Source organism: Desmodus rotundus, chromosome 5, assembly GCF_022682495.2.
Source record: "Desmodus rotundus isolate HL8 chromosome 5, HLdesRot8A.1, whole genome shotgun sequence".
In the NCBI taxonomy this organism is placed as follows: domain Eukaryota; kingdom Metazoa; phylum Chordata; class Mammalia; order Chiroptera; family Phyllostomidae; genus Desmodus; species Desmodus rotundus.
The window spans coordinates 79,464,754-79,488,904 of record NC_071391.1 but is presented as its reverse complement, the minus strand read 5'-3'; the positions used below and the strand labels follow the sequence as shown (position 1 = coordinate 79,488,904).

Genomic DNA, 24,151 nt, shown 5'->3' with positions numbered 1-24,151 from the left:
TGGGGTTCACTTTGTCGGGTGAGGAAGATATTATTACGTAAGTACTTACATGTTTATAGGAGGGTTGAATGTGCAAAGGGGTATGAGGATGATTATGAGTGTGTTAACTGATCTGGGGAGACAGGGAAGTCCCTGTGATAAAGTGTCGTTCACTCAAAGAACTTGAAGGATGAGAAGGAGCTGTCAAGAATAGCAAGAAGAAGAGTGTTCTAGGCAGAGAGAACGGCAGGTGCAAAGGCCCTGGGGTGGGAGAGAAAGGTTCTTTATACTCAGAAGTCGATACAACCAGTGTGGCTGGAGAACAGCATGGAGCAGAGGCCACAATGTGAATTAATACAAAAGTTTCAGCCTTATGTTAAGAATACTGGAAAGCGGTGTTTTGGAAGGACTCTCTGGCTGTGCAGTGGGTAATGGATTGGGGGTGGCAGGAGCAAAGCTGAAATGAAGATCCTTCCATGTGCTTCATTATTTCCTTGGTGTGAATGGCTGAAAGTGGAACTGTTGGGTAAAAGAAACACACACTTCAGAGATTTTGCTATATATTGCCAACTGGTCCTCTAGAAATAGCAAATGAATTTAAGGCAGGTTGGTTTTCTAATTACTGCTATACTATATGGTACTGTGTACGTGAAATCATCCTCAGCCCCACACGCCCCTCACCACAGTCGAAGCCGTAACACATCCTTGGGCAGGTGCCGAGCCTCCCACTCCGGGTGCCCAGGCAGCAATCCCACTAATGCAGTTGGTCGTCCTGGTATAAAAATTGGTAAAGCAGGAAAAACCCCTAAGTCCTGTTATATTTTAAAGGCAGCTTCTCGGGCATCTCTGAACAGGGCTAATTTCCATTTCCTGGGAACTCAGTAACTCTCTCCAATATAGAGAACAAAAATCAAACCAAAATACAAATTCCTGAGGGGGTCTCTTCCCAGATCTCTGCAGAGATATAATTGCAGCGCAGCAACAAGATCTGAAACTACTTCAACAGCTTAACCACCCACCACACATGCATCTTCCTCCCACGAAGCAGTGAAACAATTGCCTCTCCGAATGCACAGAGGAGCTCCCCTTGTGACAGTGTTCCTCGGCTTCCCCCCCCCCCCCCCGCCCCCAAAGTTGCTCACGTAGTTACAAAGTTGAATAAAAAACGACTATCTAATGTCCTGTAATGAATGCTAATGGGTCTCCTCACTTAAGACACAATAGTGAAGATTTTGTATTTGCATTTGATCTTTGCAATCATTCTGAAGCCCAGAGATCACAGTTTTGAATATTAAGTTTACTGTTGGAGATTTTTTAATTAAACGTTTCAATAAAAAAGACTAAAAAAATCGTTTCAAAAAAAATTTTACTCTTGGAATTGGTTCATCCTTCTTTTCCTAACCCTCTTTTAATGCTAGGCCCATAGATTCCTGTTACTTCCTCTATGTTCTTTCACCTCCCCAGAAGCCGCCCTTCAGGTCTGTGGTGGCTGTCGTTTGGGGGCTGCTCAGTAGAAGGGCCACAATACTCTGAGAGCATGGAATATGCTCCCCGCACTTCCTAGACACCCAAGTCTCTTTCTTGTGTACCCACGGGTAGACCACAAATATAAGCACTGCAGCGAGACAGTCATTTCCAGCAGATCTTCAGAGCTGCCTCCATAATGTTGAAAAGCATTCACTTCTTTCAGCTGGGGGAATACATGAGAAGAGAAGAGCTTGCTGGTAAGACCCAGGCATTGCCACGGGCCTCAGAGGCACAGACGCTATCCTGGGGGACAGCAACTTAAATATTTTTACATTAGAAAAAGAAATGAAAGGGAAAATTTGATTCATGCAATCTTGTAGGAGAAAGTCACCCGGTTATCTCGTGTCTCCTCCTGGGCTGAGTGTGCGGGTGGTGAGGAGCCACCCCAGCCTAGATGTGGCCTGCTCTGGCTGCTCCACTCCACATCACAAACTTCTGGCTTTGGCCACCACTCCCAGTTCTACTGCCACAGTCCATGGCTCCTAATTTAAATTCCCTCGCAAGACACTGTTGCGAGGTTGACCCAGCTCATTGATATTCCCTCCCACATCAGCCATGTCAGGGTTTCGCTGGCCTGAGGCCAGGCCTCACCCTTGGTCTGGTCAGCTGGTGTCAATAAGTAGGAGGGAGCAGAGGCCCCTCCACGGCCAAACCTTCCACATGTGTGGAAGTGGAAGGGTCTCTCGTTAGAGGGCTCTGTGAGGATGGTGCTTGTGGTGCCAGGAAGCCCTCCATGTATGTATTAATCTTCTAACAGGGAAGAGAGGAAAGGAAATTTGAACAATCCAGGCAGCCCGTGCTGAAGCCTGAACCATCCCACACAGGTTCTGGTTGTCAGGTGTAGGAGGCAGAAAAAGAGAAGGTGGAGAAGGAGAAGGATTTTAAGGAAACAAGAGCTTCCCCCAGTAGGAAACCCCCATCTCGAGTCTTTGAAAACTTCAAGAGTTCGGACTGTTTCCACAATGAATTACCTATTCATCTGAAAAGCCAGACAGCAAGAGCAGCCTCCCTACCGCGAATCTCCAGACACAAAGGGGTCCCTCCTCTCCCCTGTCTCTTGTGCTGCCTTCCAGAACATCTGGAGATGTGTGCTGGGGAGGAGGGTGATCAGACGTGACTCACCTGGAGAGCTGGTTGTCGAGGCGTGCGGGCGGCTGACGTCAGGGCTTTCATCCTCCCATTTCACCCCACAGGAGTGCATGCTCTTGGGGAGGCAACCTGAAAACCAGCTCTCCTCTCCCTCTTCCCTTTAGTTCATTCTTTGCCAGAGGCGCAGCCTCCCTCCCTCGCAATGGCCAGACTGAGTCAGCCTGCACTTGCACTTACCTTACTTACCAGGACTTCTGAGAGAATGAACTGGCTGCAAAGCTTAATGAGTCAGTCAGAAATTGTGCCTCAAAGTCCTGGCTGAGGAGCCAGATTGTCAGATCCAGGCCTCGGCACACTGTGAGTGAGGCCACGCTGCAGACAGTTCTTAGGTGCAAGGCCAAGGGCCAGGTGGCGGTCTGGTACTGTGGACACCTCCAGGCCATCCTCCCACCAAGTAGTGCAAACTGAATTATGGTCTCTGTCATCAGCAAGGAGAGCACTGTGTGCACAGGGCCAGCGCCAGCACTGCCCCTCCAGCATTAAATCCTTGCAAGGTGAACCAAGACGCAGACCTAGCCCTGGGAGTCCCACAGATCAGTGTCCTGTGTGGGACCTTCTGCTCCCAGTACGGGCTGTCAGTCGTCTCCTCAGCCGGCCATGCCGACGTTCCACTGAGGCAGTGTAGCACAGTGGTGAAGAAGCCTGGCTTTGGAACTTGATAGGCCATGTTCAAATCCTTGCTCTGTGTGATGTGAAAGGCAGTCACGTAGCCTCTTGGCCAGTTTCCTTATCTGTAGAATGGGAAAAGCAGTCCACTCCTCTCAAGAATTGCTGCCTGGATTAAAGGAGATGGTAATGGATGCAAGTGGCCCGGCAGAGTGCATGGCACACAGGCTGAGTGAGCACACTTACTCATCACTCATCCATTCCAACACACAAACCTGTCTTAGGCACTTACTGTATAGCAAGCACTGGGCTAGCTGCTAGGAGATGAATAATTACTAACAATTACTTATTCTGCAGCACATGTAAGCACTCGGTGCTCTGCAAATACACAGAGAGGACTTCTAACTCATATTGGGGGAGGAAATCAAGGAAAGCTTCAGAGAGGAGGTGGCAGCAGTGAGCCAGGAAAAGAAGGGGAGGGGACCCACAGAAGACTGGTGGCAGGGGAGGGCATTCTAGGCAGAGGGAGCAACATATTCAAACCCTAGGGCGACAAGAGTCTGCTGCGCAGGGGACCCACACCGCCATGAGCCCTGGCAGCTGCCTAACATCACTGCAGCCAGCTCATTGCTCCGTGAAGCTGGAGGCCATTGATGTATCTCTGCATATGATTTCTCATGTAAACACACATGTAATGCTATTAGAGTCAAATGCTTCCAAGCTGGTGCCCTGCAGAGGAAGTATTTGCTGACAGTGAACATCTGTGGTGTAGAGGAATCCAGTGCCGGTGATGGGGATGAGCTTTCAGATGTAATAACATTTTTACTTATTGGTGGATGGGTTTCTGTTATGAACCGGGGCCATCAGGGCCAGACTAATTTACACACAGCAGAGGCACACAGATTTGCTTTTATTCAGAGCATTAGATAATAAATAGATGAGGATGAAAATCCCCATTGGATAAAGACAGTTTGACTGAAGGAGAAAAAATTTTCAAAGGCTTTGTGAATCCCAGGCTCAACGGGTTGTAGGGCGACACATTGAGCCGGAGCCCGGAGCCCATCACTCACAGTAACTGACGGGCGGACTGAAACAATGACTCATCTTTGCCATGGCAGGGTCACGGCTAGAGAATGAGACACTTTTTAATTTAATGCACCATCTGTGAAAATGCAAGGGTTTCAGGTTAGTATCTTTGGCCTCTCCATATAAATACTTCCACATTAAGGTTCAGCACATCTCTGATTAAAATCTAAATTGCATTCAAGACATTCACATCCAAAGAATGCTGTTCTGTTCAACAAAGACCGAGACGACTGAATTGCAAGTTAATATTTGAAAGCTTCTTAACTCTTCCTTCCCTAATGTACCAGTTTCCATTCTCACCCGGGTGCCAGTAACTTTGCTATGAATATAACTAGCCTCATTTCTCCTCCTGGCAGATATAACAACTGACACTTCATAAAAAATAGTCAGAAATCTTCAACTGATTCATTCCTACTGCAGCATAACAATAGTTTAGAAATACACTGGCTTTTGAGAGCGACTTTTATATGTCAAAGAATGGGGGAGACGCACTGCATCGCCACTTAAATCTACATCTAGAATACTGACTGCAGAGCCCTACTGTCCACCCAGCACTTCCCACCCCGATGCACCTTAAAATCACCAAGAAAACATTAAAGGGTACCAAGGAGAGGGGACAACTAAACTTTCCCCAAGTTACAATGGATGAAATTTGAATAAGGTTTGTAGATTAGTGAATAGTATTGTATCAATATTAATATCCTGGTTTTTGCCCTGGCTGGCTGGGTGGTTCAGTTGGTCGGAGCATCGTCCCATACACCGAAAGGTTGGGGGCTTGATTCCTCGCCAGGACACATACCTAGGTTGCAGGTTCGATCTCTGGTCAGGGTGCATATGGGAGGTAACCAATCGATGTTTCTCTCTCACATCTTTGTTTATCTGTCTCTAAAATCAATAAATATCTTTATATATATATATATATATATAAACATCTTTATATATATAAATATCCTGGCTTTGACAATTACATGGTGATTATATAAGATGTTAACATTTGGGAAAGCTGGGGAAGGACATACAGTACTGTTCTGTACTACTTTGCAGCTTTTTTGTAAGTCTGAAATCATTTTAAAGGAAAAGTTTAAAAAATTAAGAAAAAAAAGTAATTGTAAAAACTAAATCTCCCAAGACATCTTTAAAAAATACCAATGCCTGTGTCCTACCTCAGATTAAATCAAATCTCTGGGTATGGAGCCTGAATACCAATAATTTTTAACAGCCCCTTCCACAGATGACCTTAACACGTAGGATTGAGAACCCCTGTGTGAGCGAGGTTTGGGGCGGGTGAACTAAAACTGACTCCCTGGTTTCTCACATCTGGCTCTATGACTTCAGGAAGCTCACTTACTCTCACTGTACCTCAGTGGCCTTATCTCTAACATGAAGATACTTGGCTGTACTGGGGGATATTGATAGTGTAAAGATAAAGTGCAGAGAGAAAAGCTTTACAAAATTTGAAGAAATATGGACATGAGATACTGATGGGTCATTCCTTCTGAAGAGAAGCTTCACCACTTAAGAGCCCAGGTGACCTTCGGAACACAAGGACAGGTTGGTAAAGTAGTGAGGGGCAGCCTGGTGGTCAGAGTGAGCTGTTCCATTATAACAGGGCTTCCTTTCCTTCCGCCGTCTCGGCCTGACCTGTCCCTGAATCTCTAACGACAGGAATATCAGTCCAAGGGCCACACACCATCAGATCTCACTGCCTGGTTTCTTCCATTTCTCGGTGCTTCCTCTTCCGTCTGATAAATGGTGCTCTCTACTTATTTTTTAAAAACTGTCTTCTATTAGCTCTTGTCTCTCCTCGTCCATGAGAGAGGTTCTCAAACTGTAGTGCGCATTGGGGTCAACTGCAGGGCTCGTGAAAACACTGCTCAAGGCAGCTGAAAGGTGGGCATAACCCAAATGTCCATCAACTCGCGAATACATAAACAAAATGTGGCTCCGACCCACGCTATACAACATCGGTGACCTTGACAACGTGATGCTAAGTGAAGGAAGCCTTACAGAAAGACTACACATTATATGCTTCCATTTCTATGAACAGGCAGACCTCTGAGACAGGGAGTAGGGCTGGGGTGGGGAGTGGGTAGGAGACGACACCTAAAGGGTACAAGGGTTTTTTTGAACTAATAAAATTATTTAAAAATTGGGTGATGGTGGCAAAAATCTGTGGACATACTAAAAACTATGGAACTGTATAGTTTAAATGGGTATATTGTATGGTATGTGAATTAATAAAACTTAAATAAAACTGTTAAATTTTAAAAGTGCATATACTTCTCAAAAAAAAACCACCCCATGTTTTGTCAGGCCTTAAATCCCGAGTTGCAGGTTCAGTAGGTCTCGGGCAGAGCTAAGAATCTGCATTTCTGACAAGTTCCCAGGAGATGCTGATGCTGCTGGTCCCAGGGGCCTCCCTTTGAGAACCTCTGATATGCACTATTCTTCTTAGTCCGATTGCCTGATAAAACCCAGAAGGCTCTGTTCAGGTCCCCTGGGTATCTGCAGATATGCATTTCTTTTCTGGTTTTCATTCCTTTTTTTTTTTTAATACTGGGCTGGTCAAAGAGCATGGAGAAGTGAAGTCTTCTGACAGGCTAAGGCATTCACAGGCTCATTTATCTGTTATACAGACTGCAGACACCCAGTGCAGGGCGCACCCTGAATATTTTGCCTTTAAATAAAAAGCCCCTCGTATCGGGCTGCACTGGCTTGCTCCGTGGCTGCTTCCCCACAACCAGAGCTGTAGCGGGGAAGCACCTGCTGTCCGAGACCAGGCAGCTGCTTGTTGCTTCAGCTCTGGGCAAGTCTGAGATGTGCAGTAACTCTGTCACCTTTAAGAAGCAGGTGTGTGTTTAAGAAGCAGGTGTGTGGTATTTTCAGAAGGTAGTATGGTCCTCAAGTGAGTTACTGGTATTTAATATCAGCAAAAGAAGTGAATTTTATAGATTGCAAACAAAATAAAAGCTGTTTCTCTTTATGCATTTTATTCTTTTAGAATAAAATAAGAACATGCTGCTGTAATAAAATTGCCTTTAATCACTTACTAAGCCTAACTTTGACTCAAGCAGTGAGTACCTATAAACAAAATAAATGAAAAAAGCTAGTATTTTTATAACAAAAAAGTATAATTTATAGCCTATCAATAGCATATTGTTGTCCAGCAAAACTAAAAGCCCAATGGAGAGTTATCTTCATACACAGTATTCAATAGCAAAGGATGGAGGCTATTTTTATTAAGATTGTTGGATTTACTAACCACAATTATGACATACAGTCCAAAGAATGCAGTAAACGACATCATGTTAATTAATTGTTCTTCTCCTTTTAAAATGTGTTGTGCTGACTGATTGAACAATGATTCAAAGACAGTGTCCCAGGAAGAAACCACTTGGGCTCCCTCTGGAGTCCGCCTGGTGGCTCCGAGCATTGCCCGTAAAGGGCCCCACGTGCCCTGACTCCCTACCGCTTCCAGGGCCTCTCCTTCTGCTCACAGCTTCACTGACAGCAGCCGGAAGACCGTCAGGGGCTGAGAGGGCTCTTTGCCTGGGCCTTTTGAACATAGTGTCCCAGTGAAGTGCTAGATACTATTTATGTAAAAATGAGCTTTTTTCTTTTTGTTAACTATCCTTTCGGAAACTTCTAACTACTTTGTAACTGTATTACTTAACCTGGTGATAAAAGCAGTTATTAAAAGTCTACTTTTCAAAAAAAAAACAAAACACAACTGCACGCCTGAGCGTAGGCCTGATGTTGGCAAGTGACTTTCTCAGGGAGTTGATAAGACTATTTCATGGTACTTAATGCAACTGACTCAAACAGGAAAAATATCCCACAGTCCTTCCCAAACGTGACCAGCCCATATCATAGACTATTATTTGGAGTTAACATTCTTCAAATGAGAGTGTCTAACAGGCATCTTGTATCGAAAACCTTAATACTATTATATTGTGTTCTACTGTACAAAATACTTTTATATTGTGACACGCACGGCCATTATCCCAGAATTACTTCACTTATACAAACTTTGTCTACAGGAAATAATAACAGATGCGGGCAAAGATTTCATTGTAAGGATGTTTATTATAACTGTATTCGAAAGCAAAAGTTTAGAAACTACTTAAATATCCAATTATAAAAGATTAAATATGTTCCATCTCTTGTGTCCTATTTAAAATAAACTTTTCATTTCACACTGTTGGACTGACGGAGTCATTGTTAAGGTAGCACAGAGCGGTTCTATACACCCTGCACCCAGTCCCCCTATTACTAATAGCTTACATTATTATGGTACATTTCTCAAGCCTAATGAACCAATATTGGTAAACTACACCCCATACTCCATTCAAATTTCCTTAGTTTTCACCTCTTGTTCAATTTCTCTCCCAGGATTCCACCTAGGACCCCACATTACATTTTGTCTTGATGGCTCCTTAAGCTTCCCTTGGCTGTGACTATTTCTCAGACTCTTCTTTATCCTGTGACCCTGACAGCTCTGAGAAGTGCTGGTCAGGTATGTTGTAGAATGTCTCTCAACTTGGATTCGCCTGCTTTTCACATTAATAGACTGGGGTGACACCTTTTGGGGAGGAAGATCAGGGAGGTTAAGTGTCATTTGCATTGCACATATTAAGAGGATAGACCATGACTATGACTGGCGATATTGACCTTGATCACCTGGCTAAGGTCGTTCATCAGGCTTTTCCACAGTAAAATCACTTTCCTCTTCTCTTTCAGACTGTCCTGTTTGCAAAAACGTCACTATGCACGGAAGGAACAGGGAGTTGTGTTCCACCTCCTTGAGGGCAGAGTGTCTACACAAATTATTTTGGATTCTTCTGCACATGAAGTTTGTCTCTGCCCCCACATTTATTTATTCATTCAATCAGTTATTTATGTCAACATGGACAGAGCCTGGCAGGTGTGGCTCAGTTGGTTGGGTGTCATTCTGCAAAGCAAAAGGCCACCTATTTGATTCCTGATCAGGGCCCATGCCCAGGTTGTGGGTTTGGTCCCCAATAAGGGCATGTACAAGAAGCAACCGATCCATATTGCTCTCTCACATCAGTGTTTCTCTCTCTTTAGAATGTTTCTTTTCCTTCCCCTCTCTAAAAATAATAAAATCTTTAAAAAAAAAACAACCATGGACTAACTGATACTTATTATATGTACTGGGTTATAATTCGATACTACTTTATTTTCTTGCTCAGACTTTCAGCTTTGACTATTGTGGGCTTTTTCAGTTGGCTCCTGTACTCCTTTGGCGTACCCCTCACATTGTGGGGTTTTCTTCTCTTTTCTTTATTTCTTTTTTTCTGAGTATTTTCTTACTTCCTGGCACAACATGATGTTCACCTTACACCTTTTTTGCTCCAGTCCTAGAATCAGCCATTTCTCCCAGGAGCGCTGGTTCCATGTAGAAGCCAAGATGTGGGCACTAAGTGTGCTCACTGCTGCCAGGTTCAATGGAATTTTAATGCATTATTAAAAATTGCTGTAAAAGGGTATTTAATGTCTGCTAAATATTAAGAGAAAAATGTGATTTACAAAAACAGTGTGGTCCCGTAGATTCTTTCATCTAAATGGAAGAAAATACACTAAAATATTAACAATAATCATCTCTGAACATTCAGTGCTAAGTAATTTTACTTTTTTCATTTTGTACAACTATTGTTTTAAAGTTTCTACAGCAAACATTTATTCACTGATAACACGGGGACGATGAGACTGTGAAGCTCCCATGCACGACAGACGGAGCGTCACAGGGCACTTGCTGACAGAGCTGCATTAGAGTCTGACGTCAGAAGATTCAGCTCCGGCCTCGCCCTGTGGCACCGATGTCATCCCCACCAGGTCCCCAACATGGAGTTTCGTGGCTGTGACCGAGTGCAGGCCTGGAGCAGAATGTTCACACTGAACGAGTAAAGCTGAGTTAAGACCTTTGACAGCACTTAGCACCCCCAAAATTGTGTGGTGCAATGTCCTTTCCTTAAATAAATGAAAAATAATAATAGTACCAAACTGTAAAAAGCAAAATTTATGTGTTTGTTTAAATTAAAATGTCCAGATTTTTAAAAATTGCAAAATGCTAAAGTCCACTGAACCCAAATCATTCACATTAAAAATAAAAACCTGCCATTGATTGGCAGTGCAAACGTGAAGCGATCCATCACTAGCTGGGCATGGGTCCTCCCTTCAGTGCTGCCACTTGTGCTCCTCTGGCTCCTGCAAGCGTCAAAGGCCACAGGCAATGAACAGCAGAGAAACGTTCTGAATAGCAAGGCCTTCTGCAGTCAGTCCCACAGAGGCTACACTAGTCTTTGAAAGCTGGAAATAATCCAGTTTTCTGTAGAATTAAGATAGAAGGTCTCCAAAGTGCTTCCCCAGGATCCATGCCCATAGGCGTGTTCTTGACGCAGAATGACAGAACAGTGTCATTAAAAGTCACACTGGAGCCCTGGCTAGGGTAGCTCAGTGGATTGAACACTGGCCCGTGAACCAAAGCGTTGCCAGTTCAATTCCCAGTCAGGGCACATGCCTGGTTTGCAGGCCAGGTCTGCAGCAGGAGGTGCATGAGAGGCAACCACACACTGATGTTTCCCTCCCTTTTTCCTTCCCCTTTGTCTAAAAATAAATAAAATCTTTTTAAAAAGTCACACTGGATATTCCATTGTTCCTATTAGTTACAACAAATCAACTAACATATGCCTACACTGAAGAGGAAGAACGTTCTCTGGTTAATGGTTCACTTTTTTATAATTTATAGACTAAGCTCTCTTGGAAGAGTTTATGTAATAGCTGGTATAATTTGTATATTTGTTGTTTATTTATAGTACATCCATCTAGCCATAGAATAATGTTTATGGGCATCTCTGTCTAATAGCCTTAACCTGGAAACAACTCAAATATCCATCCACAAGAAAATGGATAAAGAAATTGTGGTGTAATTATGCCTTTTTTTAGTTTTCTATTGCTACATGACAAATTATGACAAAATTTAAAGGCTTAAAAAATAATATTATTTCTCACAGCTTTGTGGGTTTGATGTGTTCAGCTGGGCGGTTCTTCAGTTCCATGTATTGCTGACCAGGGTTACTTAGATGGCTACGTTCAGCTGGGGTCTTGCAGAGCTTGGGTCATCCTAGATGGCTTCTTTCCATTGGTAGAGCCTCAGCTGGGATGGTTGGGATGGCTGATAGTGGCTGAGCCTCTTTCTCCCCGTGGTCTCTCATGACTCAGTTCCCTAGGTGGATCTCAAGAATAGTCTTTGGTTTTATTAGTGATACTTTTTTCTTGAGTACTTACTATGTCCCACATATAATGTCTCATTAAATACTCTAAAGAGTTGCTGGAGGTGAGCATTAGTATTATACTTTTCAGTGGATTAGTATGAGGCTCAGCAAGGACAAATGGTATGTTCACATTCACCAGCTAAGTAGCAGAGACCAATTAGCCAGTAGTAGGAGGTACAGCTGTTTATAGACGAGGTCAAGAATAGGAAAAAATATGGAGTCTTAGAGGACATGGAAAAGATACTAGATTTTATTTTAAGCAAACAAATCACATGATATAGTTTGTTGTTGGGAACCGCCCTGCCTAGTTTCAGAGGCTGTAACCCCCCATGATTAAGGCTGAGTCAGAGTTGGGACCATAAGCCACTAAGGAGACAAAGCTTATCTCCCTGGCAGGGGTGCCACCTCTGTCCACTTCACCCTGCTTGGCCCTGAGCTTGGCCAGTTAGCCAATGACGGGTAAGAATCCTCAAGGGAGGATCAACCTAAGACAGGCATGGTCACGGAAGAGGCCCGCAGGGCTGTGGGGGCTGTGGAAAAAGGGGGTGATGGACCCTTGCCCCTCAGCTTTGAAATAGCCTGAGTCCTCATTCTGTCTGCAAGAAGTCTCCTAATCTCTTGGCTGCCTTACTTCCCTTGCCTGACTTAAGCCTGAAGCAATAACAGAGGGCAGAGCAGTCCTGTGCTGGGAGGGGCGGATTCCCTGGGGAATCAGGCCTAACAAAAATACATACATTCCTATGAAACCTACTTAATTTGTACCCTCAGTTTAAAAGATAAGGGTCCAGACCTGAGATGAGTCTGGCGCCTAAAGTTTTATGGCCCTCTCACTAATTGGCTGTAACTCAGAATAAGCCCTCAAAGTTCTCTGTAAATCATGTATTGTTTAACCCTTACTGGCTGACAATGATTGATGAGCTTTATCCGTATTCCTATGCGAATGAACCTAATAAAAGCCCCTGGAGAGAGAGACTCTGGGCCCTTCCCCTTTGAGAGAAGTGGCCACCTTCCCTCCCCTAGCAGATCATGTCTTGGTAGTCTTTTTCTTCATCTGTGGCAGACCGGGGGGCTATGTTAAAGCCCCCCGACAGTTTGTGATTTGAAAGGATTATTTTAGCTGCTATGTGAGGGAAAGGATAACAGCAAGGAGACAAGTTAAGGAGACAAGATATTATTCCAATATCCCTGCGAGTGTAGGTTGGAATAGAGTGGACATTGCAGTGCCAATGGCAGTAAGAACATGGCTTTCGGATACTTTTCAAAGGAAGAGCTGGCTAGATTTACTAATAGATTGGGTGTGGAATGTGAAATTTGGGAGAGGCAGGTCAAGAATGTCTCCATGGTTTTTGGCCTGAGAAACCAAAACAACAGATATGGTATTTACTGAGCTAGAAAAGAAAAAGAAGAATAAGATTTGGAAGAAACTGAGTTCACCTTGGGATATACTAAGTTTGAGATGCTTATTAGACATCCAGGTAGGATGTTGAGTACAGCTGGATATGAGGCTGGAATAAAGAAAAGTTGGAATAAAGACATAAATTTTGAGAGACATCGGTGTATAGATGGTATTTTATACCCTAAGGCTGGATGAAATCAACCAGGGAATGAATATAGATAGAAAAATCCAAGAGTTGAACCCTGAAGGTCTCATGCTTAGAAGTCAAGAACATGAGGAGCACCCAGAAAAGGAGGCTAAAACTTAGTAGTCCACAAGGAGACAAAGAGAAAGAGAAAAAAGGTTCCCTGGATGCTAAGCAAAAAAGTGATTCAAGAAGGTGGGAAAGTTAAGTTCATCTGAATGGTTGATTAAGATGAACCCCAGGAATTGATCTTGGGTACAACATGGAAGTCAGTGTGACTTGATGACAGCTGTTTTGGTGGAGTAACAGAACAAAAGCTTAATTAGAGTGGTTTTACAAAGAATGGGAGAGCTGCCGACATGCACCTGCCCATCGCAACCTGATGGTGTAATGCTCAGAGGAGCTGAAATTGCTGTTTGCCTTGGAGAACACACCCGAGGCAGGCTCTGCAAAGAAGAGCCCTGAAAGGCTTTCGCCATTCCAGTGAAGATGAAGACCATCAATCACATTGGAAAAGGACAGATAACTGGTGCTCTCCTTGAGCCTTGCGTCAGCGAGAGGCCCATCACAACGATTGTGGGAGTGGCCTGAAGACCCAAGAAAGCACTTCCTGGATAGGAGCGGTGCGTGAGACAGTGCACGAAAACTCTGCCAAGGTGGGCGGTCTGTCAGGCTAAGGCACGAATGCACTGGCTGAACGTCAAGAGAGATTTTGGTGATCTTGTGTTTTTAAAAAACCTGAAAAGGCCATTCAGTGGGAAAAGAGCAGTCTTCTAAACAAATGATGCTGGATTAATTTGGATATCTACATGCAAAAAAAGGAAGTTCAATCCACAACTTGCATCAAATACAATGATTAATTCAAATGGAGCATAATCTAAAGGAAAAACCTAAAACTATAAAACTTTGACAAAACATAGAAGAAAATCTTTTGTGACGTTGCAATAGGCAAAGATTTCTTAGACATCAATAAAAAAAATCAGTAAAAGAAAAAATAAATTAAACATCATCAAAATTAAAGCTTTATTCTTCAAAGACCATCGGGAGACAAGAGGAGGAAAACACAATCCAGAGATTGGGAGAAAGTATTTGTAAATCATGCATCTGATAAAGGACTTGTATGCAGAACATCAGAAGAATTGGTACATTTCAACAAGAAAACGAGCAACCACATTTTTTTAAATGTGCAAAATATTTGAACAGACACTTCACCAATGAAGATATATGGATGGCAAATAAGCACATGAAAAGGTACTCAATATCTTTGGCCATTAGGGGAATGCAATTAGAATCACAATGAGATACCACCACACACCCATTAAAATGGCAAAAATTAAAAAGACTGACAAAAATGAGCTCACAGAGAGACAACAGATTGGTTGTTACCTGAGGCGGTAGTGGGTTAAGAGGATCAAAAGGTACAAGCTTCCAGTTATAAAGTAAGATTTGGGATGCGATATACCACATGGTGACTTTAGTTAAGTGTATTGCATAGCTGAAAGTTGCTAAGAGACTAGATCTTAAAAGTTCTGAACACAAGAAAAAAAAATTTTTGTAACTATGTATGGTGACAAACGTTAATGAGACTTATTGTGGTCCTCATTTCACAATATATCAAATATTGAATCATTTGTTGTACACCTGAAACTAATACATGTCAATTATACCTCAAAAACAAATAAAAATAAAAATACTGATCATGTCAAGTGTTAGTGTGTGGATAAGCTGAATTCTCACACATTACTGGTAGAAATGTAAACTGGTACAGCCACATAAGAAGACCATTGAGCTGTTTCTTAAAAAGTTCAACACACAACTACCATCCGAGTCAACTGTTCCCACTCCCATGTATTTACCCAAGAAAATGAAAGCATATGACCATACAAAGACTTGTACAGGAAGGCGCGATGTTAGGAACTGCCCTTCCTGGTTTCAGAAGCTGTAACCCCCCATGGCTAAGGCTGAGTGACAGACCTTGGGATCATAAGCTACTAAGGAGACAAAGCTTATCTCCCTGGCAGGGGCACTGCGTCTGCCCACTTTACTTCACCCTACCTGGCCCTGAGCCTGACTGGTTAGCCAATGACAGGTAAGATTCCTCAAAGGAGGGACAACCTAAGACAGGCAAGATCACGAGGGGGCCCTCAGGGAAGGACTTGTGGGGCTATGGAGAAAGGGGATGATGGACTCAGCTTTGACATAGCCTGAGTCCTCATTCTGTCTGCAAGAAGTCTCCTACTCTCTTGGCTGCCTTACTTCCCCTGTTCAACCTAAGCCTGAAACAGTGCTGGAGGTGGGTGCAGCCCTGTGCTGGAAAGGGCGGGTTCCCTGGGGAGATCAGGCCAGGAAAGAATGCATAAAATCCTGTGAAACCTGCTTTGCTAATACCCACAATTTAAAAGATAAGGGTCCAAGCCTGAAATGAGCTTGCTTCCCCAAAGTTTTATGGCCCTTTAGCTATCTGACCCTGACTCTAAATGAGCCCTCAGAGTCCTTTGAGTGTTATCTATTGTTTGATCATTACTGCCTGACAATGATTGATGGGCTTAATCTGAAAATGTGGGCCTTTGCAGCCGCTGGTTGCTTACTGGTTATAATAATGCTCTGTGTACTTTGACACACTTGCAAATTATTTTCCCAGGGTCGTGTGAGAGACCAGCAAGTAGCAAGCTTTGTGGGATATATAGCGGTCCTAACTAAAGACAAGGGGGGAAATATAGAAGATTGTTCTGTGTGGCGTGGGCCCAGCTCCCACTCAGAAAGGCCAGTGGAAAGCGAGGTTCGGCACACAGGACCCACGCCCACAGATAGGTTCTCCTGTGGGGCATCAGGCCTGTATTGTACCTAGGCCACTTTGAGACTTGCTTTCTGCTAAAACTCCCTCACCCTGAATTGAGGCAGCAAACATTTACTGAATATCTTTAAAGTAACTTCCTAAAATCTATGCTAAACCTCCCAAGGACAAGTGTAACCAGTTCAACCACTTTTCCCTTTACATTTGTAAATATCCTTCCTTTTTGATGTAATTAGCAACATCCTCTCCTTTGTTTTCTGTAAAAGGTAACCACCTAAAGTGAACCTGTGCATAGTTAGTGAGGACCATCCTCAATGTAATGTGCCCAGAAAAGCAATAAAAGCCTGTCAAGGCAAGGGTCAGGGTGCTCTCCTCTTGAGAGAGTGGCCATACTGTACCTTTTCCTCCACAGGGCTTGGCAGTCTGTGTGAATCTGTTTCGTCTCAGCCACAATGCCTCGGACACTGCAGGCCAGTTTCCACATCACCTCTCCTCATTTTTTTTGAATTCTTGTTTCTTCCTTCTGTTCTGGTTGAATGTTTCTTTCTTCCTTCTGGTTCAAACAGTTGATTTGAGTCCCGGTTTCCTTCCTGTCACTGTTGGTTTCCTGCACATTTTCCTTTATTTCACTTTTCACAGCTTTCGCTTTTTCCATACTCAACCATTTCTGCGAGCATCCTGATTACTAGTGTTTTGAACTCTGTATCTGATAGGTTGGCTATCTCTTCATTGCTTAGTTGTATTTTTTCTGCAGCTTTGATCTGTTCTTTCACTTGGGCCTTTTTTTTTTTATTCCTTTCCCCTCAGCATGCCTGTTACAAAGTAAGGGGTAGAGCCTTAGGTATTTGCCAGGGCAGGGCAACCCACATCGCTGGGTTGTGGCACTGTCTGGGGGGACGGGAGGTGCATGTTCAAGAGGGAACAATGCAGGTCGTTCTGCTCAATGCCGGCTTTCAGTCACTTCCCCCACTATCCACAAGAAATTGAGCCCTACTGGTGCTGACTCCCAGGTGGGTGGATGTGTATGTTCTAGGACTCTGTGGGTCTCTCCAATGAACTCCCCTGTGAGGCTGAAAGTTTCTCCCACCGCCTCAACCCTCGCAGGTTTTCAGTTAGAGGTTTTGAGGCTTTATTTCCCCTGCACTGGAATCCTGGGCTGAGTGGTGTGTCTTGCTCCCCAATTGTTCCCCCCCCCCCCCGTTTATCTGCACACAAAAGTGGGACCACCTGCTCCTCCAGCTGCCACCTTGCTGTGAGTCCTCTCTGCCCAGCTGCCTGTATCCACCCCTCCTACCAGTCTGGATGAATGTTTCTTCTTTAACTCCTTGGTTGTTGGACTTCAATATAGTTCGATTTTCTATCAGTTCTGGCTGTTTTTTGTTTTTAAATTTGTTGTTGTCCTTCTTTTGGTTGTGCAAGGAGGCACAGTGTGTCACCTACACCTCCATCTTGGCCCTAAGACCGGAGCCCCTGTAGTAAAGCTTTTGCCCTGTGCTGGAAAGTGCAGATTCCCCGGGGCGATCAGGCCTAAGAAAGAATGCGTAAAATCCCGTGAAAGCTGCTTTGCTAAGAATGCCCTCAGTTTTCTGATAAGGGTCCAAGCATGAATGAGTTTGTTCCCCAAAGTTTTATAGCTAACTGACCCTGACTCAGAATAAGTCCTCAGAGTTCTTTGTATGTTATCTATTGTTTGATCCTTACTGCCTGATAATGATTGATGAGCTTTACCTGTATTCTTGTACAAATTGAACCCAATAAAAGCCCATTGAGGAAAAGGCTCTTGGCCCTTCTCCTTTGAGAGATCAGCCACCTTCCCTCCCCAAGCAGATCATGTCTTGGTAGACTTATTCTTATCCGTGGCAGACAGTGGGGGGTCCTGCGGGCGGAGCCCCTCCACAGTACATAGCAGTTTTATTTGTGATTGCTAAAAACAGGAAGTCTCTCTTACCTGTTGGTTAATGGCAAATGGATAAACAAACTGTGGTATGATCCACTCAGTGGTTATTACTCTGCAACGAAGAGGAATTAACTATTGACACATGCTGCAACATGGGTGACCCTCAAGGTAATGACGCTGAGTGCAGGCAGCCAGGTAAAAACGAATACATGCCGTATATCCCATTTACACGAAGTTCTAGGAAATGCAAACAATCTGTAGTGACAGAAAGCAATTTGGGGATTGGCTGGGAAATGGGGGAGGCTTGGAAGGGAGGCAGGGATTACAAAGCTACATGAGAAAACTTCTAGGGGTGATGGATATGTTCATTATTGATTGTAGTGATGGTTTCAGGGATGTACACGTCAGCATTTAGCAGATTGTAACTTTAAACATACACAGTTTATTCAGTACCAATTATATCTCAATAAAGTGTTTAAGAATACTGGGAAGAAATGGAAATACTGAGAGGGAAGAAAGTATAGACAACCCTTTTACAGAGTTACACTGTAAAGGGAAACAGAGAAATGGGGGGACAAGGTTTTAGGATGAGAGACAGTACAGCACATTTGTTCACTAATAGGAACATCTCAATCGGAAGAGAAATCTGCTAGCACTGCAAAGAGAGGGGACAACTGCGGGAGTGATATCCCTGGGTGGGCCAGAGGACATGGGACCCAGTGTGGGCCGTTCCTCTGCAGCGGAGGAGGGAAGACAGGGTGCGAGGGGACAGAGGCAGCTAGGTGGGTGGGCACAGGAGCTTGGGGAAGGTCTCTTTCAATTATTTATATTTTCTCAGTAAAATCAAAAGTACCGTCATCTGCCAAGTGCGAAGAAGGGGAAGAGGTTTTGGAGATTTGAGATGAGAGGAAAACGTGTGGAACAGTTCTTTTGGAGACCAGGTCCTTCATCCGCATCCCGCCGCTTCGGGCTGCTGGCCCTCACTGAAAGAGCCTCTGCTCCTGCCTCTATGCGCTCCCTGCTCCCCCCTTGGCTCCCTCACCAGAACATGTCTCTCGACCTGATAGTGCTTAGTGTGCTGGTATGCTGCTTGTCCATTCTTGCTGTTTCTGGTCCTTAGAACAGTGCCTGGCACACAGCAGACCTGAAACGGACAAAGTCTGAGTGTCTCTCCTCCTCACCCACAAAAAGATTCCACCTATTTATGCCCCACATCTTTATCCCCACGTCTTTGTTGGCCCCTTACACTTCTCTACCTTGTTCTGCGTCCTGGGAGACTGTATAAATTACATCTACAGACAGTTTGCTTTCTGGCTGTGGTTGGGGCCAATGGGGACCACAGGCAGGAGTCTAGAGCAGCAGAAGTGACTGCATGTCAATTGAAGGTCAAAAATTGCTAGTCCCTCCTTTGCTATCTACCCTCACTCTCTCAGTGTGAGGAGTGCTTACCTGTCTGCGGCTAGCCTCAGGTAAGACCTTTGTGGTTTCCTTACTTTGCCCTGGCCTGCGTAAACAATCCTTTTATTAAATCCCCTAAAAATGATCCTAATTTGTGTATGACATCTATTTCCTGCTGGTACTCTGACATAATCCCTATCTGTGAATAATGATTTTAATAACTTTCTGAATTCCATTAGTGCCTTGTTACTCAAATGTGGCCAGGGGCCACTAAGTAGCACACCATCACCTGAACACTTATAAGAAAATGCAGAATCCCAGGGCACATCTCAAGCCAAATAATTCAAGTTTAACGCTTGGAGTACAGTGTTAGAGTATTGAGTTTTACTGAAGCCCTTTTGGGTGCAAAAAGCCCAAGGACTCACTCAGACTAGCTCAGGCCATGGGGTCTTAATCCTCAGGTGGTGAAGGAGACCAACGTGCACAGAGAATCTAAAAATAGGACCGAGGGGAGGGGAAGCCTCATGGAGACAGGACCTAGAGGGCCAGTGTGGGTCTGAGACCTCAACAAGGGCATCTGCAGGTCTTCATGGCTCTGCCCCGTATTCATTACTCTGTATGTGTTTGCTTCATGTTCCATGACCAGTTGGATCTCTCACCATTTACTTTTATCTTTATGCTCACTTGTTCACTGATAGCTTTGCCTAACTCTGAATCTGAACTCCCTTTTTTGCTTATCATGTGTTCCCTGGTCTATTTCATAACCTTATTTTGCTGACTACCTGAATTTCAGTTTCTGAGAGTGAGAACATAATTTGCCCAATCTGTCCCTGTCTGGGCACAGCTTTTCGCACCACCCACTCTCCAAGGCTAACGGCTAGCCTTTAGGTCAGCTGCCAATTCCTGATTCAGCAGGCACTGGTTAATATGGTATAAAACATGTCTGCCCTGGGCCGTCAGGTCAGCAGGGGCTATGGGAGAAAATCACGCAATGAGTACACGTCTAGTTAAAATGGTCTAAAAGATGTGAAATAGGGTTTTCAAACCCTGGCTGCAGGCTCTTTCCCCTTTACCTCCGCTACCACCTCCCACCCTCCCTACCCTTCCTGGGAACATCTGCATCCTCTGGCAGACTCCGACAGTCATGGAGATGACTTGTTATGTTCAGGGTATTCCAAATGTTGTGTAACAAAATTAATTACATTTAATTAAACTTATCCTTTTTTTATAGCTCCAAACAAATCGAAAATGCCACGTTAAGCTTGTGAGATGGCAGTTCTCCAAAGGGTTCTATTGCTGCGTATATCTGCTCTCAGAGACACAGGCAGTTTTAGAGATCATCTTACATGAGTGGATCTGATGGATGGCCTCAGATGGTATCGGGCAAGAATTCTTCTCTGGGTCGCAGATCAAGCAACTACTTATGTCCTCCCTCCTTCCCGCATTCCAGCTACAGCTTTCTCACTCAGACAATAATCTTCCTTTCTGCCTCTTCATACTACACTAAAATGATGAAATTCCTTTTCCCTCTTCTCCACTATATGTTAACAGGAGAGAACCGCTTACTTCTTGCAGGTACAGGGCCTTGGATATGGAAGCTGCTGAATTTACTAACATTTATTGAATGAAAGAATGCTTTTGATCATTGATTATATGTTTCTTTCACCTTGTGTACTAATCAGGTTTTTCTGTGATAATTCCCCAAGTCTCAGTGGATTTCTTGCTCCATAGGTTTGAGAGGTGACTGTGGTAGCTGCAGGTGTGTTCCACATGGCTTTTAACCTGTGCCCGGACTAAAACACTGTTACTGAACAGTGGGATTTGGCCACCTGTTGCCAAACACAGGCATAAAACAGATTGGTGGGGAAGGAAAAAGACCTTTATTAAAATGTTGCCCAATTTGGGGGAGCGGGGACCCCCTGGCTCCAGGCTCCTCTCTTCTGTAAAACACAGCAAGATTCCAGCCATGCCCAGAATCAGTGTCCAGAAACTCTGCTCCATTCTTATCTGTCTTCCTGGGGCCCAAGGCCGTTATGTGAATGGCTCTCCAGCTTCAGGCTCCCTCCCTGGAGCACACACTTGTGGGGCCAGTGCTGGCATTGCCTCGCTGCAGCTTCTTCCCTCTCCTGGGGCCTGAGGCCACTGCCAGACCACTGCAGCCAGTTGTGCATGAAGGATCTGCTCTCAGGGCCCTGTACCCAAGACTGCTCGCACTGCCAGGCTGGCAAGTATTTTATACTGTGCGTCTGATCTCAGAGCAAGAAGGGGCATAGTTAGGGACCCATGTGGTATGGAGCTGCAGTGTCCCACAGACCACCAATGGGCACGCCCGGGGCATAGGACTTGGCCTCTGTGAGCCAGCTCCCGACCAGGTGAGTGAGGGGGCACAGAAGGTCCCCACCCCCGTGTCCCCCGTTTAAATCTTCAGCCCCAAAATTCTACATGAGGCGAAAGTATCCAACTTCCCAGCCAATCCATGCTAGTGTCCATCATGATCATCAGCCTGTGCAGTGTCTCTACCCCTCCCCCTGCCACCATGATCCCTGAGGGGGTAGGAGGGTTTCTAGAAAACCATGCGCAGTGTCTCTGCCAGGGGTGGGGATTCATCCACAGGTTTGTCTACCATTTGCTTACCCTTTACCTGGGGGTCTCCCACAGTCTGGCTGCGGTTTCAGTCCTACCACCTCCAGCACTTCCTGACCCCTCCCTTCTCTGGGGACTGAGCAGGCTCTTGCACCGTGGGGGGTGGGGGTGGGGGGTAGGGGATGCTCCCTATGTGCTCGCTCTCCAGCAATATCATCAGATCTCCCTGTACCAGCAGTGGCCTCTCTTTGGTCCATGCTGGTCTCGCGATGGAAGGAAGGTAAAATGGCGAGAGCTGATGGAAACATCAATGCATCTTAAATCCTCTGCTTATACAAGGACACATTTCATGGGCTAAAGTTAGTTACACAGCCAAATCCAGTATCAGTGACATGTAAAAAAGTATGCTTCCCAAAGGGAGGGAGGGGGCTGGAGTGAGTACTTGGTAAACAACAATATAATTTACCATGTATTGTTGTTAGCTGAGCTTTCTCACAGCATTATTCTGATGTTTTCATTAGTTTTCAAAGTCAGCAAACTAAAATCCCCTACAATGTATAAAATAAGATGAAGATCCATTCGGTTTCAGGAAGAATACAACTGAAAGTAGTTTATGCAAAAAAGAAATTTATACTCTAGCCCTGGGGGGCTGCATGTGAATTCCTCAGCACCACCCCCAAAACCCCAGGCTGTCTTGCACAGCCGGTGGGCAATGGTGCCAGAACTGCCCAGGCCCCGGGGCTGTGGCTGTACAAAGTGAACAAGCAACAGAGCCACATTCTCCTTTCCTTTTGGAAGCAAAACAAGGGGAAAATGTGAAAACAGAAATTACAATTTTTTTAATTAAGAAAAAAACGTTCTGACCCATGACACAACTGGGAAGTACAATGACATCAAGGTCTCTCTCCAGCTCTTCACTCTGCTCATCTCCACACGTTGGCCTCACCCCAGACTCTCAGAGGGGTCTGCCATTTGCTGGAGAAAGAGCCAGACAGGCACTTGCAGGCACTTGCAGGAGGCCTACAAGCTACCACATGCTAAAAGATCAGGTGTTAGGTCACAGAGTTTTAGATTCGGGACTTCCATGGATTTTTATAAATGACAGTGAGCAAATCTGCCAAATGTAAGTTAAATGATATCTTTGAGAAGGCTAATTTAAGAATATGGAAAATTGACTGTTTCAGGAATTGGCTGAGCATTTCAATCTTAAGAACCTTCCCTTGAGAGCACTTTAATATTAATGGACACAATGAAAACAATAATTTTATAGGAAATATGTTTATTATTAATCATCTCAATTCAAAATACTCGTTCTTTCTTAGGGCTGGTCCATCGTATTCTGTCTCTTTAAAGACATTAAATAAACAAAACTGTGAGCAATTTTACTTAATAGCGCACATACACACTTACGTAACATAAGCAAGAAATTCCTAGCAATGAAACGAGGTCTCCAGAACTTACTATTAAAACAAAGAAGCATTTCTAATGTCAAGATGTAGGAACCCAAGGATAAAAATTTAAGACAGCACAGGCTGAAAAGTGGGAACAAGAAATTTTACAATCTACCCTCAGTCTGAGTGTGCACAGGGATGGCACAGGCACGTCCTGTGAAAGAAGGCTGCAGATATTTTCACTTCCGCCTGGAGAATGGGTCCACTGGGCTTGGGACTCATGCTACCTAAGTTCCCCAAAGCCTACTGCTTTTTCAGCTTCTTGTCCACATCAGAGGCTTTAAGGAGATGACAACAGCAGGAAGTATTTAGCTTTGACTTTTGAGCAGATGTAGCACCAGCTCTTCATCCTCTGCTAAAGACAGGCCCGTATCCAACGGCTCTATGATCTCCCACTTGGCCTTTTTGTTACAACTTGTGAGTCCTGAATCTTCCACTTCACTGTTGTTTCTTTTCCTCATTCCCTGCTTCTTCTTGGTATCACTGGTGAGAACAAATCCAATGATTTACTTTATAAATAAATAACTAAATTCATTATTATGAAATCAAACACTAAAAATGGGACAGAAATGCCAATAACCAAGAGTTGGTGAAGTAACATTATTATTCAAAAGAGAAAGAAACTGTAACAACTTCAGGATATTTGTGTCATAAGTAAGTACCTTCCCATTAATGGATGGGAAGCAAGAGTCCATCATGTACTGGGCACTGTGCAGGGTACTCTGTACACACTGCCCCATTCAATTCTCACAACAATTCTAGAAAACTATAGATGTATTAGTCACAATTTGAGGACACTGAGAGAT

The 24,151-nt window shown here is 44.3% G+C and overlaps 1 protein-coding gene across 1 annotated transcript in view; it reads right to left on the bottom strand.

Annotated features, from left to right (window-relative positions):
* Nucleotides 1-23,156: 23,156 nt before the first annotated feature.
* DDX10 (DEAD-box helicase 10) overlaps nt 23,157-24,151 on the bottom strand; it is a 287,784-nt gene continuing 286,789 nt past the window's right edge. The window contains exon 18 of the mRNA XM_024570953.3: nt 23,157-23,828. Within this exon, the coding sequence (XP_024426721.2) occupies nt 23,654-23,828 (175 nt within the window). The 3' untranslated portion in view covers nt 23,157-23,653. The remainder of the gene's footprint in view (nt 23,829-24,151) is intronic.